This window comes from Setaria viridis, chromosome 9 (assembly GCF_005286985.2).
Source record: "Setaria viridis chromosome 9, Setaria_viridis_v4.0, whole genome shotgun sequence".
Taxonomy (NCBI): domain Eukaryota; kingdom Viridiplantae; phylum Streptophyta; class Magnoliopsida; order Poales; family Poaceae; genus Setaria; species Setaria viridis.
Window position 1 is genome coordinate 34,491,627 of NC_048271.2, and position 17,280 is coordinate 34,508,906.

Genomic DNA, 17,280 nt, shown 5'->3' on the forward strand with positions numbered 1-17,280 from the left:
CTGGTAATAGAACCATACAGAATCGCTGGGTTGACGGTATCCTGAGAAAGTTGGAGCAACCCCGCCGCAATGCAAAATGGTAACAAGTAACAAGTAGCTGAGAATACTGAATACAGCCTTCCCAAAGGTAGCTAAATAAATTCTAGAAATTATATTCAAGTAGCTGACCACCAAGTGATGGGACAAATCTTTTGAGGTATTGCTACCATGTTTGTAGCGTCTAAGGTGTTCCTAGGTTAGGTTAGGTATGCATACACGTGTGCGCGTTTAGTGGTACTGTGCGTTTTCCGCACATCGAGGGTTTAGACTCTCTAATCTCTCCTGTGGTGTGTGCATAGGACGTGCACGGTGTGTGCATGCGGTGTGAGTGGTGGTGTGTGTTGTGCGCGTTGTAAGTTGCCCCAGTGCTGCGCGGAGTGGCCGGTGTCCGGTGATGACGGCTGCCGGTGCGCCCACCTCCGTCGTCGTCTTCCTCCAGCTCTCCTCGCGCGCGATCTCCACGGCAGACCCCGCCCCCCGCCCCATCAGGGCCGTGGCTTCCCACGGCACCTCCACCTCCTCCGCCACAATCTGCAGTCGGCAGCGCCGCCCGCCACCGGACGGCCTTTCCGCCGGGGGGAGTGCGGCCCTCCTCTGCTTCTCCGGCGTTCTTCTACTAGCGGTTGTCCACCGCGAGCGCGCGACAGGACGCGGGTTAGATATTTCCATGATCCCATCCCTTTGCTGCCGTCGCTGTCGTTGTAAGAAGAGGACGAAGAGAATCAATTGATCGATCAGGTTAAATGAGGGGATCTTGGCGTCTTGCAGCCCAACGATCGCAATCCAAACCCCATCCTCGCTCGCTGCCAAGCCGATAATTCCTGGCCACACTTCCATCGCCGGCTACCTCAGGAGCTTCCCTTCCCATCCCAACGCATCGCATCGAATCTCCGTTACTACCTGCGAGGCAGTAGCTAGCCTGCCTGCTGCTCCGGGCGCTCGCGCCAGGGAGGAGCGAGACATCAGCCAGCAGCAGGAGGGAGGGAAACTTCACCTACTCCTCCTCTGCACTCCACGAACAACACGTATTCCTGATCCATGGCAGCGATCGCCATGATTGGGGTCACCACTTTACGCTGCCACCACCACCGCCTCTCCGCTCGCCCCCGCTCCACGTCGACTGCCCGCTCCTGCATGCTTCCTCCCCGATGCCGCCGATGCGGATCGCTCACACCGCATTCTTCTTCTTGTTCCGCCGCGTCCTCTGCCTCCACGCCCCATGGCCGCCCAGCATTGAACCGCATCGCTGCCGGCAACACAAGCTTCATGGGTCCAGCCAACAACAATGGCACCGCCGCGCCTCACCGATCGTTATCGTCCAACATTCGCCGCCTGCTGACCGTCCCCAACTCCACCGCCGGCGCCGGAAATGCCAGCGCCACGTCCTCTTCATCCGGACTGCTGCCCACCGTGAGAAGATGCTTGCTTTCATCTTTTCCTCAACCTCACTTCTAGAATGGAATTGAATCCGATGCGTGTATGCATCACTGTATGCGTGCAGATTCTCGGCGTCGCGCACCTGCTCGTGTCGCTGGGCATCGTGGTCGCCACCGACAAGTACCTCAAGCAGGCATTCGTCGCCGCGTCCATCAAGTTCCCAAGCGCCCTCTTCGGCATGTTCTGCGTCTTCTCCGTGCTCGTCGTCTTCGACACGTTCGTGCCTGCTCTCGCCAAGGGATTCATGGACTTCTTTGAGCCCGCCACGCTGTTCATCCAGAGGTGGCTGCCTTTGTTCTACGTCCCGTCGCTGGTCGTGCTGCCGCTAGCCGTCAGGGATGTCCCGGCGGCTTCAGGCATCAAGATTTTAACAATTACATGTATGTATCTTTCCCGATCATATTGCATTGTACCACTCAATATTTCTCTTCACAGCAAATTTAATTTGTCGCTATCTATCTAGTAATATGAAGGATCAAAATGAATTAGTTCATGTCTGCAAAAGGCAGAGGAGATTCTACTCATTTACGTAGGTTTGCAGAACTGCAACCTGCAGAAAGATACATCTTAACCTTACATACTGTAACCTGGAACTAGTCACCATTCCTGCACTGGATATCATATTCTGGTACTGTATTATTTCAGGATCCAGTTGAGCAACCTGCAGCCTCTAGTAAATAACATTTTGATTATTGTGAAGTTTCTAGCCAGTCCAACTGGTGATAGCATCATGATCCTCTGGATTATGTGATTGCACACGAAACACATGCTAGACAAGGAATTAGATTTGATTACATCCATGCAAGACCTGGTTGGTTTATCCTTTTGCCCTTGCTGTCTATATTTCCATTTCTGAAAAAAAATAAAATTGGAACTTCGCTAATATGGTTTTCATTTGGTTTTCTTCTCTAGTTGGTGGCTGGTTTGCTTCACTCGCGGTCGCAGGGTACACAGCACTAGCTGTAAGAAAACTTGTGAAGACACAGCTTATACCAGCAGAGCCCATGAGCAAGCCATCACCTTTCTCGACATTTGAAACCTGGGCATGGGCTGCTATCTTCGTTGCATCATTTGGTGTTGCATATTTCAATCCCACAGCACTTGGTACCACAGCAAGAACATGCCTTCCTTTCCTGCTTGCTGCCACTGTACTGGGATACATGGTTGGTTCTGGGTAAATATGCCTATATAAACTCGATCAATGGGATCCAAACTATGAACACAGCTTATTCTGTTTTTCCTGACAATCTGGCTATTTTTCAGGTTACCAGCTGGTGTCAAGAAAGTGTTACATCCAATCATATCCTGCGCACTTTCTGCAGATTTGGCAGCTGTAGCGTATGGTTATCTCTCCGGATCTGGACTTAATGCTGTGCTAGGTTCATAAGCTAAACCCTACTAGTCCTACAGTTAAACTGTGTATTCTTTAGTTTCGGAAGAGTTGCATTAAAAGCATTTGTGCTGGAGCACCATAGAAGATAAACACAATATCTTAGTGCTCTCATATATTAAAAGTGGTTGTCCAGGTGATTACCTTACAAAGGCGCCCTCTAATCCTGGAGCTGGTGACGTTCTAATGGGTTTCCTTGGGTCTGTGATCATATCATTTGCATTCTCAATGTTCAAGCAGAGAAAGGTACCACTGAACATGGCTATTCATTTTGTGACATCATTTCTGTTAGGCTCTATTTTGCTGCAAGTGCCTGATGTCTGAATGTTACATACTTTATGCTCCTGACTTCAGCTTGTAAAGAGGCACGCAGCAGAGATCTTCACATCAATTGCCATTGCATCAACATTCTCTTTGTACTCAACTGCTATCCTTGGGCGCCTGATAGGGCTGGAGCCATCATTAACCGTATCGATATTGCCCAGGTGTATTACTGTGGCGCTGGCTTTGAGCATAGTATCTTTCTTTGAAGGTAAACCTTGGCTTGCATTTTCTTGTGAACTTGTCTATGTTCCTATAGTAGAGATGATGAGATAAGAATGGGTTTCCTAGCTTGTATTCCCAGGCAAGTTAAATCCTGTGTTATGATGATGAGTTCGTAGCTTGTATTCAGGCAAGTTTACTATATGTCAATTAATTTAACTAAACCTGTAGTCGATTTACTAAGTTCTTCAGAAAGAGTTGAATCTTCGTGCCATATATCCTCGCAGTAAATTACTGACTGGCAGGTCTGCACTGATGATTCATGGGTTTTCTCATGGTTCAGGTGTAAACTCTTCGCTAACCGCTGCCGTGGTTGTCCTTACCGGGCTCATTGGTGCCAATTTTGTCCAGGCAGCTATGGATAAACTTGGTCTGAACGACCCCATCGCCAGAGGATTAGGAACAGCGTCCAGGTAATTTGCTAGAAATGTGTCCGACCAGCTTATTCGTTTACTCTGTAAGCATGATCAGGATTCAGGCCCCGTATGTCATATAACCTTATTTGGTTGATGGTGCAGTGCTCATGGATTGGGAACAGCAGCACTGTCAGCCAAGGAGCCTGAAGCGCTGCCTTTCTGCGCCATCGCTTACGGTCTGACGGGGATTTTTGGATCCTTGATTTGCTCGGTTCCAGCAGTGAGGCAAAGCTTGATATTCATAGCTGGTTGAGATCAAGTCATGATGAGTGAATCAGGCACGCCACTGCGGTTAGCAGATACAGAGCATATCTGGTTATTGAGGGATTTGACTCTTCAGATAAAAGAAGTTTTTTCCCCCTTCTGTTTAAGAAAAGTCATGTTCAGAAGATGTGAAAGCAACATCCCAGGTGACAGTTTCAGGAAATAATTTACTACTATGTATAGAGGCTTGTAAAAAAAAAAGTTGAACAAGATGTCTACTCCTACTTTGCAATTCTCCGGTTGTGGTCTCCAAAGAAGAAGACAATTCAAAGCGAATCAAGGGGAACAGGGATGGTGCCTCTCGAGAAAGGCGACCCCGGCTCTGGCGCACCCTGCCGCCGCCACCAACACCTGCCGCTTAGGCCTGCTAGTGGGGCGGGTGGAAATGATTTTTTCGGGTCGGGTCCTGAGGTTGGTCTTGTGTAGACAGGTGAGAATGAGTTTTTGAGACTAATGGGGTGGAGCAGAGCGGGTAATACTAGAAGTGCGGGTTGGGGCGAGTTAGAATGGGTCCACTTGACCTCACCCGAGTGGATTCTCATGGTGGGTGCTCCGCCAGTCACGATTCGCATCGCTCGCGCAAGAAAGGGCGATAGGCGCCACCGCCACCGCCGTCGCCCCCTACCGCTCCCGCGCGTCCTCCTCCAACCACGACTACAGATTTGGGGTACCCTTCCTGTAGCTCTCCTCCCATATCTCCTCCTCTGCAGCATCCCCTTCCCCTTCTCCTCATCCTCTCCCCTTCTTGCTAGGGTTTGATTTGATTGTCTGGCATCTGTGGCGGCGACCTCGAGTCCTACATCCAGCGGGAGAAGCCGAGGAGGTGTTGTGTACCGCAAGTCAGAGTACAACGGCTGTCGTGATTTGACTCCTACTAGAAGTGGCTGTCGTGATTTGACTCCTACTAGAAGTGGTGCCGGGTGCTGGACTGATGGCAACCCAACAGATGCAACTTGCCTAGGTGCGATTGATTTTTCTCATTCAATTTGATCGACCCTCCTAATCAATTGTTAGTTTGCGACACATGCTTGGATCGAAGGCGGAGCAATTAAGCTCTATTTGGTTTCTTCTTATTTGCTTGGACCAATTACGAATTTGGGTTGTCCGTAGTTAGGAACATTGCGTGTATATGTCAACTAGTCAAGTATTGATTTATTTTTCAACGAGTACAGATGAGGATTATGATGACAAATGCATTTCACTGAAATTGGTAGATTAATTTAACTGCTGAATGCATACTATTCTTGTTGTCAATATAACTACTGAATGCATAGACTTCTCTCTACAAAGCATCAGCTGCTGATTCTTGCTTATATCTTTTTGAAACAAATGTCTTCTCACCGTGATGAGACATCAGGTAGCAATGACAACACCGGCAATAGATATTCACAAACGCCAAACAAAAGGTCACCAGTCTGGGAGTATTATGAGCTAGAATTGGTTGAGGAAGATGGCATCGTAAAGCTACGAGAAGGAAGACAGGTACAACTAGCCTCCGAAATCAATTTGCGAAATATTGCTCAAAGATCCCTAGTGAAGTTAGGAACAAATTTATTTCCACCATGAAGAAGAAGCCCATGGAAGGTTTGTTCATCTTTAACCCCCCCCGGAGAAGCCATGACTTGATGATCACATGGTGCATTAAAGTTGAGGTTGCATTCAACAAATTTTGAGGATGATACTTTTGAGCCTTGGATGGAATCGTTGTAGCCCACATTTGACTGCGTTGGACGGTAAACGATTCGCAATGATTGTGTTGCTAAATTTGAGAGAATAAGGATAGAATTGCGAAGTGAGCTTCAGAATATCAACTCTCGCATATGCTTCACGTCCGATCTTTGGACATCAAACCAAAAGTTGGGATATATTTGTTTGACAGCACATTATATTGATCTTGATTTTGTTTTGAAGAAAAAAATATTGTATTCAAGGATGTTAAATATCCACATAATGGTCTAGCTATTGAGAAGCCATTACAAGATGTCTAACAGATTATGAAATCAAAGAGAAGATGTTTACGATCACACTTGACAATGCGAAAAATAACAAGGCAGCTTGTGATCTTCTCCAAGAAAGTGGAAAGCGTGATATGTTATTTGATGGTGAGCATCTTCTTGTTAGATGTTGTGCTCATATACTCAACATTCTTGTGCAAGATGGTATTGGCATTGCTGATGCTGCAATAGAATTGATAAGAGACCTGGTTAGGCATGTTAATTCGTCAGTATAACGAATCCAGGCTTTCAATGAGATTTGTGAAAGGGAATGTCTTCCTGCAAAGGCTGGTTTAGTGCTTGATGTTCCAAACCGGTGGAACTCAACACATGCCCTGATTCTTGAGGCAGTGGAATACAAGATTGTACTGAAGCGATACGCCAAATCACAACAGCAACCCATTCCAACTGATGATGAATGGAGTAGGGCTAAGTCTATTTGTGAATTCCTTGCAGTTTCTGAACAAGCTACATTGGCATTCTCGGCCGATAGATTTCCTACATCACATCTGTTTCTTGACAATGTGTTGTTAGTACATCAAGCTCTAAGAAGTCACGAATGGAAGATGATCAGGTTATAAAGTCTTGGCTAGAGCAATGGACAAGAAGTTCTATAAGTATTGGGATCGCAATTACAACATGTTTCTTGTCGTTGCTACCATTCTTGATCCAAGACAGAAATTTGATTTCCTAGACTTCTTCTATGAGAAGGTTTGTGAGAATTTAATTGACGTTGACTTGAGCAAAGATTTGGCCATCAATTTCCTAGACTTCTTCTATGAGAAGGTTTGTGAGAATTTAATTGACATTGACTTGAGCAAAGATTTGGCTAAAGAATGGCTGCACAAATATTATAGAAAGTATGAAGAGATTGTTAGAACTGATACAAATGCAATTTCTCAAGCTGGTGTATCTAGGAGCATGGTGAACCGCTCACCAGTGGTACTGCTTGGCAAGAGAAGACTAGAACAAGAATTCGAATAATTTAGCTCTCAGAGGAGAGGGACTCGAACGGAAAGATCAGAGCTTGATGCATATTTGGATGAAGAATTAGTGAGAGAAGATGAAAACTTTGAAACTTTAACATGGTGGAAGACAAACTCGAATAAGTACCCCATGCTGTCGGCTATGGCGTGCAATTTCTTAGCAATTCCATTGAGCATTGTTTCTTCTGAATCCGCATTCAACTTGGGGGGTCAAATTCTTAGTGACAATCGAAGCTCCATGACGCCACAAACTCTTGAAGCTCTGGTTTGCGGCAAAGACTGGTTATACAGATATCCATCCAATGAAGGATGACGAGTACTGCAGGTGGTCAGCATAGCTTCTGAAGTATTGATACTCGCAGATTGGATAGTGATGCCTTTTTGCTGGCAAAAGGAGGCAAGGCAGATTGCTTATGAGCTGATGCTAGAACTAGGAGCATTGTCGATTTAATAGTAGCTCAAGAGACTTGTTCTTTTCAAGCTATTCAAATATAATTTATTACTATTGTAATAAATATTTGTGACTAGATCTCATCATATTCATTTTTATTTTTAGATTTTATTTTGAATTTTAAGGATGTATTGAAATATGTGACATAGATTGTAATTTTAGTAGCTGCCATGAAAGCTCATGATGAAGTGTTTGCCATCAGCGACGCTGCTACTCACAAGCTGGACCAGGCGCTCGCTGTTGAGGAATGATTGACCTCCAAGGTGACTGGATGCGCTCTGCTTTGTCCAACATTAGCAAACGCGCTCCCTAGAATCCCTCCACCTGCGGCTGCTTTGGGGTGGCAGCTCTAGTTTCGGTTTCTTTGTGTCTGTTGTTGTTGTTGAACTGTCATACCGTGGTTTGTTTAGCAATCTCGTCCTTAACTGTTTGAACGACCTTTTCCCTTGTTTCTATAACGTTTACTACTTTACTTACCTCGTCGAGCCCCCTATGTGCCTGCGTTCGATCTGCAGTCTGTTCTCTCTAGCCTTGCTCCTGCTTTTGCTTTTGCTCTGTATGCTTATTACGTTCTGCTGCCTGTTCATGCTTACTCTGCATCGGCTGTGGCTTTTGCTTCGGTGTGGTGCCTGCCCACATGAATTTGAACTCGGTTAGCTTTTCTCTGCTCTCTTGGAATGTTAGAGGGTTAGGCGATTCTGACAAATGCAAAACGGTTCGAGACACGATTATCTCGGCACGTCTGGACGTTGCTTGTCTACAAGAAATGAAACTGCGTGCCACTGACCTCTCTAAAGCTAAAACTTTCCTTCCGCTCAATCTAGCATATTACAAATGTGTAGATGTGATTGGGGCTTGTGGCGGGCTGATCACTGCTTGGGACACTCGCTCGCTGACAATGACTTCGTTCATCGCTAGGCAGCGCTCGCTCACCACCTACTTCACCTCTACTGCCTCCGGCTCCTCCATCGCGGTTACAAACATATATGCGCCGGTTGACCACCGCGACTCAGTGGCCTTCTTGGAAGACCTGGCTGAAGTTGCCGCGCAGATCACGGGCAGCTGGATCCTCATGGGAGATTTCAATCTCACTCGTGGGGAGGAAGACAATAGCAACGGTTCCTGTAATCAACACCTCGTGAATGCCAGTAGTGTTTGGCTGTGTCGCTGAGAGAGCGTGCGGCGTACTGGAAACAGAGAGGCAAACGCCGTGCCATCAAAGAAGGAGACGCCAACGCACAGTTTTTCCAGGCACATGCAAGTGAGCGGCTGCGGAGAAACAACATCCGAGAGCTTGAAATGGAGGGTGTTCTCGTCACCGCCCACGACGCCCATTGTGGACAGATCAGGCACCCGACAGCTCTTGGTTTGTCGTGCCCAGTGCTGCAATATGCTGACGACACGTTGATCCTGCTCCGGGCCGATCCTGTTGACCTCCAGCTCCTGAAAGATGTTTTGGATGCATTCTCTGCTACGACCGGATTGCGGATCAACTACAACAAGAGCACTATGGTTCCTATGCACACCCCTGATGAAACTGTCGCCACTCTCAAAGACATCCTTGGCTGTCAAGTCGGGACTTTCCCGCAGACTTATCTGGGGTTACCTCTGTCCAGCGAGAAGCTACGGTTGAGCGCCTTCGCACCACTTATCGCAAAGGCCGGCAAGTATTTAGGGGGGTGGCAAGCATCACTCCTAAACCCCATGGGCAGAGCGGTCCTCGTCAGCACAGTACTCGATAGCCAGCTGATCTATGCCATGCTCCCACAAGGCACTCTAGACGCGATTGACAAAAGGCGCAGATCGTTCCTCTGGTCAGGTGAAGACACGGTCAGTGGAGCTCAATGTTTGGTGGCCTGGGAGCTCACCTGTCAAGCAAAAGAGCAAGGAGGATTGGGGATCAAGAACCTGTCGTCCCACAACAAATGCCCTTCTTCTGAAGCTCCTGCACATACTGCACACTGCAAGTGACTCGGCTTGGGCCGCTTGGGTGCGCTCATGCGTCGACTTGGCGACCCTACACGGGGACGTTGCTGGAGCACACTGGAATGACATTGAGGAACTGGTGCCAATGTACCGTGCGGTTACCATCTCCGAAGTGCGTAATGGTGAAAGCACATGCTTCTGGGAAGACCGATGGTTGTCTGCCGGCAGATTGAAGGAGATTTTCCCCCTGCTCCATAGCCACACTGTCAGCCCGGATGCAAGCGTCGCGCGAGTGCTCCAGGATGGCATCGACGCTCACCTTGTCCCGCGCCTCACTCGAGGGGCGACGGAGGAACTTACCAAGGCCCGCACCCTGCTCGCCCGGGTCGTGCTCACCGCCGGAAATGATCGTCGCACATCGCCGCTGGCGAGTCCAGAAAACGCGCTGCGCACTGGCCCGGTGTATCAGGCACTGATGACAGCGACAGGTGCGGCAGCGTGCTCTTTCTCCATGTTTGTCTGGGAAACCGTGTGCCACCAAAGGTCCAGTTCTTCGCTTGGCTCCTCGTCCAGGAGCGCATACACTGCCGCTCAAACCTGCTGAAGAAGAACGTGGTTCAAGAGGCCTCCTGCGAGCTGTGCAACCACCACGAGGAAGATTGCCACCACATCATCTTCTCCTGCCCCTTCTCTGCCCAAGTCTGGGCCTCTCAAGTCTTTCCCCGTCCGACAACACTACCGGCGACGCACTGCACTAGCTTCATCCTCCTGGTTTGCTGGCAACTGTGGAAACACCACAATGATGTCGTCTTCAACGGACTGCCCCCCTCCCACCACCGTTTTCGGGTAGCTTGCAAGGAAGGGCTTGGTTTGGTTACTCTTGCTTATTTTTAGCACCCGTCACATCGAATGTTTAGATACTAATTAGGAGTATTAAACGTAGACTATTTACGAAACCCATTACATAAGTGGAGGCTAAACGGCGAGACGAATCTATTAAACCTAATTAGTCCATGATTTGACAATGTGTTGCTACAGTAAATATTTGCTAATGATGGATTAATTAGGCTTAATAGATTCGTCTCGCCGTTTAGCCTCCACTTATGTAATAGGTTTTGTAAATAGTCTACGTTTGATACTCCTAATTAGTATCTAAACATTCGATGTGACATGTGCTAAAAATAAGCAAAGGGAACCACACATCCCAAGACGCTCGACTATGGTGTTATCGATGGCGACGAGAAGAAGGAATGATCGCTGACGCCTGGTGCTGCTCCTTTTCTTCAATGTAGAACACTTGATGCTTTTGCTTCCTGCTTATTTCCCTCAAAATTGCTGAAATGCAAAGATGTAAAAGCTTGGGCTGCTTCAAAGCCCTTGGAATGAAAATCAGGTGGGGACGCTCTCCCCCCGTTGACCCTGAAAAAAAAAATTCTCCGGTTGTCATACTCGAGCAAGGGTCCATTTTGCTATCTGAGATATCAGCGTTTTCTCCACTCTCTTAAACCAAGAGATGTATGTTGGATAAAAATTTGATATTTTTTAACAAAGTAGAGGCAAATTACAGTATGCAGTTGGAGAAAATTAATCCTGATCAAGTTGCAGAGCAAGCACACTTGCTGGTGGACACATCACTCGCTGGAGGTGGAGTGGAGTGATGAGGTTGACAGTCACTGGCGACCGCTCGTGGCGTACTGGCGTAGTGTAGTGTGTACTACCCCAGCAGACACAGGTCAAGTGGTCACCAGCAGTCTCCTCTCCGTTCACACTTTCACAATCCACACTCCACTGCGGTAGCAATCTACCTCCAGATCCCGCCCATCGTGCCGGCGATGAGGAAGATGGGGGTGACCTCCGCCTCCACAGGCACAGCCACAGGAGGAGGAGCAGGCTGGCCGTGCGGTGGCGGCCTCAACCTCGGCGTGAGGCTCAACGTGCTGCTGCTACTGTCGGTGGTGGCCACCAACCTGGTATCCCTCTACCACCTCTCCCTCCGCGCCGCCACCGTGCCGCCGCTCCTCCTCCAGCAGCAGCACCAGCAGGGCGGCGACCAGGAGGAGCTGGCCCTGATCCGGCAGCTGGACGCCATCCGCGCCGGCGTATCGCAGCTGAACCACCTCCGCTCCTCGTCCCCTCCGCCGCCGCCTCCCCCGCCGGAGCTCCTCCTCTACTCCCGCCTCGCCCCCGTCGCCTCCGCCTGCTCCGCGCACCCGGACCTCCTCCACCGCTACATGTCCTACACCCCCTTCGCGCCCTGCCCCGACGACGCCCTCCTCCTCGCCGAACCGCTCCTCCTCCGCGGGTGCCACCCGCTCCCGCGCCGCCGGTGCTTCTCCCCCACGGCGGCCGCATCCGCATCCAAGCTCCTCCCCACCGACCCCTTCTCCCCGCTCCCCGACGCCGCCGTCCGCTGGCCCAAGGAGGGGAAATGCAGGTCGTTCTCCTGCCTGCCGCCATCGCTGGGCTTCGACGTGGCGCGCACGGAGGCCGCCCGATTCCTCCGCGCGCGGGGGCCCCTGGACCTGACGGCGCCGCAGCTCCTGCGGCTGGCGTCGCTGAGCCGCGCGGGGCCCATCCGGCTGGGGCTCGACGTCGGCGGCGGCACGGGCACGCTGGCGGCGCGGCTGAAGAAGCTCGCGAACGCCACGGTGGTGACGACCACCATGAACCTGGGCGCGCCCTACTCGGAGGCGGCGGCGGCGCGCGGGGTGGTGCCGCTGCACGCGCCGCTGCAGCAGCGGTTCCCGGTGGGGGACGGGACCATGGACGTGGTGCGCGCGGGGCACGCCGTGAACCGGTGGATCCCGGAGGCCGCGCTGGAGTTCCTGTGGTACGACGCCGACCGGGCGCTGCGCCCCGGCGGGCTGCTCTGGGTGGACCACTTCTGGTGCCGGAGGAACGACCTGGAGGGCGTCTATGCCGCCATGCTGCGGAGGCTCGGCTACAAGACCATCAAGTGGGCCGTCGCTGACAAGAGCGTCGCCGGCGGCGGCAACAGTGGCAAGGACGAGGTCTACCTCACCGCGCTGCTGCAGAAGCCCTTCAGCTAGGCGGCGCACACTGTGAAATGGGGGCAAATGAATTGAAGCTTATCGATCAATGGAGCGTCTTCTTCGCTGAAGACTGAAGCAATGCAGACATGCAGAGCAATTTCTGCAGCAGTCAGCTTGTGCTATATGCTTGCAATTTCTGCAGCAATGTTGAAGGACTGAAGCAATGCCCACTGCAATGTTGAAGGAGTTATAGCTTGCGCTACGGAGTATATGCGTGCGATTTCTGCAGCAATGTGACAATGTGTGCAAGTAGTAGAACTGTTGGGCAAGCTATACGTTGGCAAAATTCATTATTGTAAATGGGAGTACTGTCATAATTGACACTTATTCCTCTTGAGAAGTTCTTCGTTTTACACTTTATACAGGCCTCGCCATAATATGGTATTTTCCTCCCTGATTCCTTGTTGCAAATCATGCTGCAACTTCCAAATTGGTTAGATTTAACTGCCAAACAAAATAGAGCCAACATAGTCGATGTTTCATCAGTTAAACAAATTGGATTTTAAAAGTTTGTGAGCCGAGTAAGGACAAATTCGCGCAAATTCGTTGCAAACGAAAAAAATGTTCACCTGACAGACAATGAAGTTACGTACCTCTGAATTTTCCGGGAGGATTTCAACTCCCACGGGCCGATTGCACTAATTCATATGGCAGGCCGGTAGTACAACAAACAGCCCACGGGCCGAGTCTATTCGTGCTGTTGGATGGGCCCACACGGCCCATTGGGCAGTCCGCACCGCAAGCCGTCGTCTCCGACTCGTCTCCTGTTCTCTCCGTCGCACGCAGCCGTCGGGCTCTTCTCTTCTCTCTTCCTCGCAGTGGAGTCCAGGACTCCACCAGATAGATCTAATCGACCGATCCGGATCCTTCCCTTCCGTCTCACGGCAAGTACCTCCCCCCCTCCCTTCCCTTCCTCCCCGGCCTCACCTCCGCCAGCGCTAGGGTTTTATTTTTCTCATAGCTGTCGCTGGTGGTGGTTGTTACCCTCCTCTCTCTCGTCGTCTCCCTCGCAGCAGCCGCCGCCGCAGATCTCCCTCGAACCCTAACGCCCGCCGACTCCTCAGCTCGGCTCGGGAACATCCGGAGTTGGCGTTGCGATGGCGCTGCAGTACGTGGAGGCGCAGCGGCAGGCGCGGCCGGACCTCGCCGACTGGTACGCGTCCCTCGCCGACCTCTACCAACGGAAGCTGTGGCACCAGCTCACCCTCAAGCTCGACCAATTCCTGCAGCTCCAGGCAGCACAGGTTCGATTCCTCCTCTCCTCCTCCTGATCCTCTTAGGATTAGGGAAGGTTTTGCCGATGGATTCCAGATGGGTTAGTTGATAAGGCGGATCTCGCCGCAACCCCACCCGCCCCCTAGTTGTGTCCCTTCCTTCAGTAAGATTTGAAGTTGTGACTGGATAATTGTTGCTAGCCTAATCGTTTTGAGTTACTTATGTGGGGGAAATTGCATAAAATTGGCAATTATTTGTTGCTAATGGTTCTCAATTCAGTTCTCATATACTGTCAGCTTCACCAGCTTGCATCTTGGACCGATAAAACTCTATGCATGTGCAACTGCTGAAGAATAATAATGTCAAATAAAAGTCACAGGAAGCTGAGATGCTTTTATACTTGTTGCTTTGCCTCTTTCTAATATATACCCTGGTCTTTTCATCGATATCTCATGTACCTATATATTTTATCATGAGTATGTTCTCTAGTGGATATATCCATCAATTTGGTTGGTTATAAGCATTGCTTATTCTAATCTGTGGTTCACTACCTATGATGATTGAAAGTTTTGTCAATTTTATATCGTTTCACATTATTTCACCTGCTGCCGTTTTTAATCCTCAGTGTCTTTTATTTCTTCCACAGACTGGAGACACTATCATTCAGCTCTACAACAATTTCATCACTGACTTCGAGACCAAGATTAATCTGCTAAAGCTTGCCCATTTTGCGGTGATAGCTTCTCGCCAGTATCCTGATAAGGATGCTGCAATTACTTTCTTAGAGGGGGTGATCACAAAGTTGCGTGAGACAAGGGAGTCACGGATTAATGAACCAATTCTTTACGTGAAGATGCAAATTGCAGCAATTAATCTTGAGAAAGGAAACCAAAAGGAGTGCAAGAATTTGTTGGATGAAGGGAAAACCACTCTGGATAGTATGACTGATGTTGATCCCACAGTTCATGCTAGCTTTTACTGGATATCATCTCAATACCACAAGGCCCGCCAAGAATTTGCTGAGTTCTACAAGAATGCTCTTCTCTATCTGGCCTACACAACTGTGGAATCTCTCTCAGAGTCATTCAAGCTGGTATGTTTTATTATCAATAACATTGTGAACCGTAAAAGTGTGATTCAGTTTCCAAGTTGAGTGGATTTATTGAATATGTTCTATCTTGTCAGGACTTGGCTTTTGATCTTTCTCTGGCAGCCTTGCTGGGTGATAACATTTACAACTTTGGGGAATTGTTAGCGCATCCGATTGTAAGTAATTCTTTGCTTGTGCTTGACTTACTCTGTCCTCATCCTTACTCTTCATGTATTGTAGTTTTCTTTTGATGGCATCCATTCAATTTGCTACTTCTTTTGTGGCTTTATAGTTTTATACACAAATATCAGCAGCATAATTATTTAATTATCAGTGTCTAGTGCATAAGTTTGTGTGCACAATAGATTCAAGCTGCAAATGTACCACCACCACATTATAATGTAAATTTTTTAATATAGAGTGCATTATACAGATGGGCATACTGTAGCCACTTGTAGTGTATTTGTCATCGGATGGTAATTTCTTTACATATTGTTTGGTTGTCGTTGAGGATGGTATAGTAAATCATATGGACAAAATTAATATGGATATAGTATTCTGTTTTAGTGTAAAACAAGCTGATTGATGTAACATGAACATAATTAAATCAAAATTAGAGTAATTTTTTTTTGCAAATTACTTGTTTGATTTGATACTTCTTTGATCTAAAAGTTATTTTTATCTGTACCCACAGATCAATAGTCTTATTGGAACCAAGGTGGAGTGGGTCTATCATATGTTACAAGCGTTCAACACCGGCAACCTTGCTCTCTACCAAGAACTTTGCAGGGTTCACAATGCTGCTCTTACTGCACAGCCAGCTTTGGTGCAGAATGAACGGAAGCTGCTTGAAAAGATCAATATTCTTTGCCTGATGGAGATAATCTTTAGGTAATATTTGTGGAATATTACTTCCCTAACATCACCTCCATTTTCTTTTCCTTTGACATGGTGTTGTCTTCATGTTGCAGCCGGCCATCAGAAGATAGAACTATCCCATTGAGTGTTATTGCTGAGAGGACTAAGCTTTCTGTCAGTGATGTTGAACATCTTCTTATGAAGAGCCTCTCGGTAACTTCATTTCCTATTTTCCTTTTGGTTTCCTATATTCTTTTAGCAGAAGATGTTTTAATTTTTGTGGAATGCTGCAACCTTCTCTACTTTATGCCCCTCATTTTTAGAACTTCTTTTCTGTCACTGGAAACTCAAATTATATTTACATGATGGGTTATTCTGAAGTAGCAAGATTTACTTGTGATACACATCACAATATCATCGTTCTCCCTTTTCACTTCTTTTTTTTTGTTGTTATTGTAGTTTCAATGAACGGTTTCCTGGAACATTGTTATTTTAATTCTTTCATTTCGTTAGAAGTTGACCAATCGTGTGGGCGGCACATTTTGCTCCACGTGTTTATGAGTGTTTTTTAATGAAATTTTTTATCTCCACAGACCTGTCGTCCTTGTTTTAGGCCTATACTATTTGCAGTGTTCAAGACGTCGACTATAGTAATTTCTGATACTAGTTTCTGTATTTTTAACTTTCTTTGTAAGATTAGTTTTTGTTTGAGCCGCAGCTATAAAGCTTGTTCTTGCAAAAGTGCAACCTGCTGATGCCTTCTACTTAGTTGTTGAAGTATCACTGGAATCATGGGTGTTGTTTATCCAGTGTCTCATTTGGCAGCCATATGGTTGGCAATCCGTTTATAACATTTCTTTCTTTTCCAACGCAGGTTCATCTTATTGAGGGAATAATTGATGAAGTGGACAGTACAGTTCATGTCTCGTGGGTCCAGCCTAGAGTACTTGGAATTCCACAGGTAAAGGCTTTGCGTGAAAGGCTGGATGCCTGGGTTGGAAAGGTGCATACCACATTGCTTTCAGTTGAGGCGGAAACCCCTGATCTTGTTGCTGCGTAATTTCGCGTCTGTTCCACATCTGCGAGTGGCTTGGTCAGCGAGGTCTTGTTGCAAAACGAGAGATGCTCTGTGTGACACTTGTAGTCATCGTCTTCTGGATAATGAAACCTGCTGCCCTGAGCATTTTGCCTGCCTGCGTCCTACTGATCAGGGCCTGTAATTTCCTTTTGTTATCCTATGGACATGGATGGTTAGAACTTCATGGAGTGTCACGGAGACGAGGCTGATGGATTGAAAATTTCATACTAGCAGGGTGTTACTGTAGTTTCCCAGTTAAATTTGATTTGTAACTGAGATTATACTCGTATGTTGGACATGGATGCAGGAAAATCTTGCTGAATCTTTCCAAGTCTTTAAAGGATCGTTGTGGTTGGTGTTTGCATGTCGCGTTGCGATATACCGGCGGGATTTGATTCTCTGTGAATTTTTGGGTGGTATTCGGTTTGGGCCTGCAGTGTGATTAACTAGTAGGTGTGTATGTTTGCTCAAGGGATACTAAAACGGGTTGAAGGTTATTGCCATGATTGCATCCGGCCGAATTTGGATTCGCATTTGCAC

The 17,280-nt window shown here is 48.1% G+C and overlaps 3 protein-coding genes across 6 annotated transcripts; all 3 read left to right on the top strand.

Annotated features, from left to right (window-relative positions):
* Positions 1-807: 807 nt before the first annotated feature.
* LOC117838695 (plastidal glycolate/glycerate translocator 1, chloroplastic) lies at positions 808-4,321 on the top strand. Its single transcript, XM_034718824.2, has 8 exons — positions 808-1,449; positions 1,541-1,856; positions 2,389-2,650; positions 2,740-2,855; positions 3,003-3,112; positions 3,221-3,398; positions 3,693-3,822; positions 3,928-4,321. The coding sequence occupies exons 1-8, from the start codon at positions 1,078-1,080 to the stop codon at positions 4,076-4,078; spliced, it is 1,635 nt and encodes a 544-aa protein (XP_034574715.1). The 5' UTR covers positions 808-1,077; the 3' UTR covers positions 4,079-4,321.
* A 6,735-nt stretch (positions 4,322-11,056) lies between these two features.
* On the top strand, positions 11,057-12,859 carry LOC117836215 (probable methyltransferase At1g29790). Its single transcript, XM_034715597.2, has one exon. It carries the CDS (start codon positions 11,279-11,281, stop codon positions 12,494-12,496), a length of 1,218 nt encoding a protein of 405 aa, XP_034571488.1. The 5' UTR covers positions 11,057-11,278; the 3' UTR covers positions 12,497-12,859.
* A 392-nt stretch (positions 12,860-13,251) lies between these two features.
* Positions 13,252-17,104, top strand: LOC117839093 (26S proteasome non-ATPase regulatory subunit 13 homolog B). Of its 4 annotated transcripts, none has more exons than XM_034719342.2 (7): positions 13,252-13,383; positions 13,513-13,743; positions 14,361-14,807; positions 14,900-14,980; positions 15,499-15,695; positions 15,776-15,875; positions 16,537-17,104. In XM_034719342.2, the coding sequence occupies exons 2-7, from the start codon at positions 13,597-13,599 to the stop codon at positions 16,720-16,722; spliced, it is 1,158 nt and encodes a 385-aa protein (XP_034575233.1). In that variant the 5' UTR covers positions 13,252-13,383; positions 13,513-13,596; the 3' UTR covers positions 16,723-17,104. The 4 variants fall into 4 exon arrangements, with proteins under 4 accessions (XP_034575233.1, XP_034575234.1, XP_034575231.1 ...); XM_034719343.2 differs by having other exon boundaries at positions 13,281-13,383; positions 13,516-13,743; XM_034719340.2 differs by having other exon boundaries at positions 13,286-13,383; positions 13,564-13,743.
* Positions 17,105-17,280: the final 176 nt, after the last annotated feature.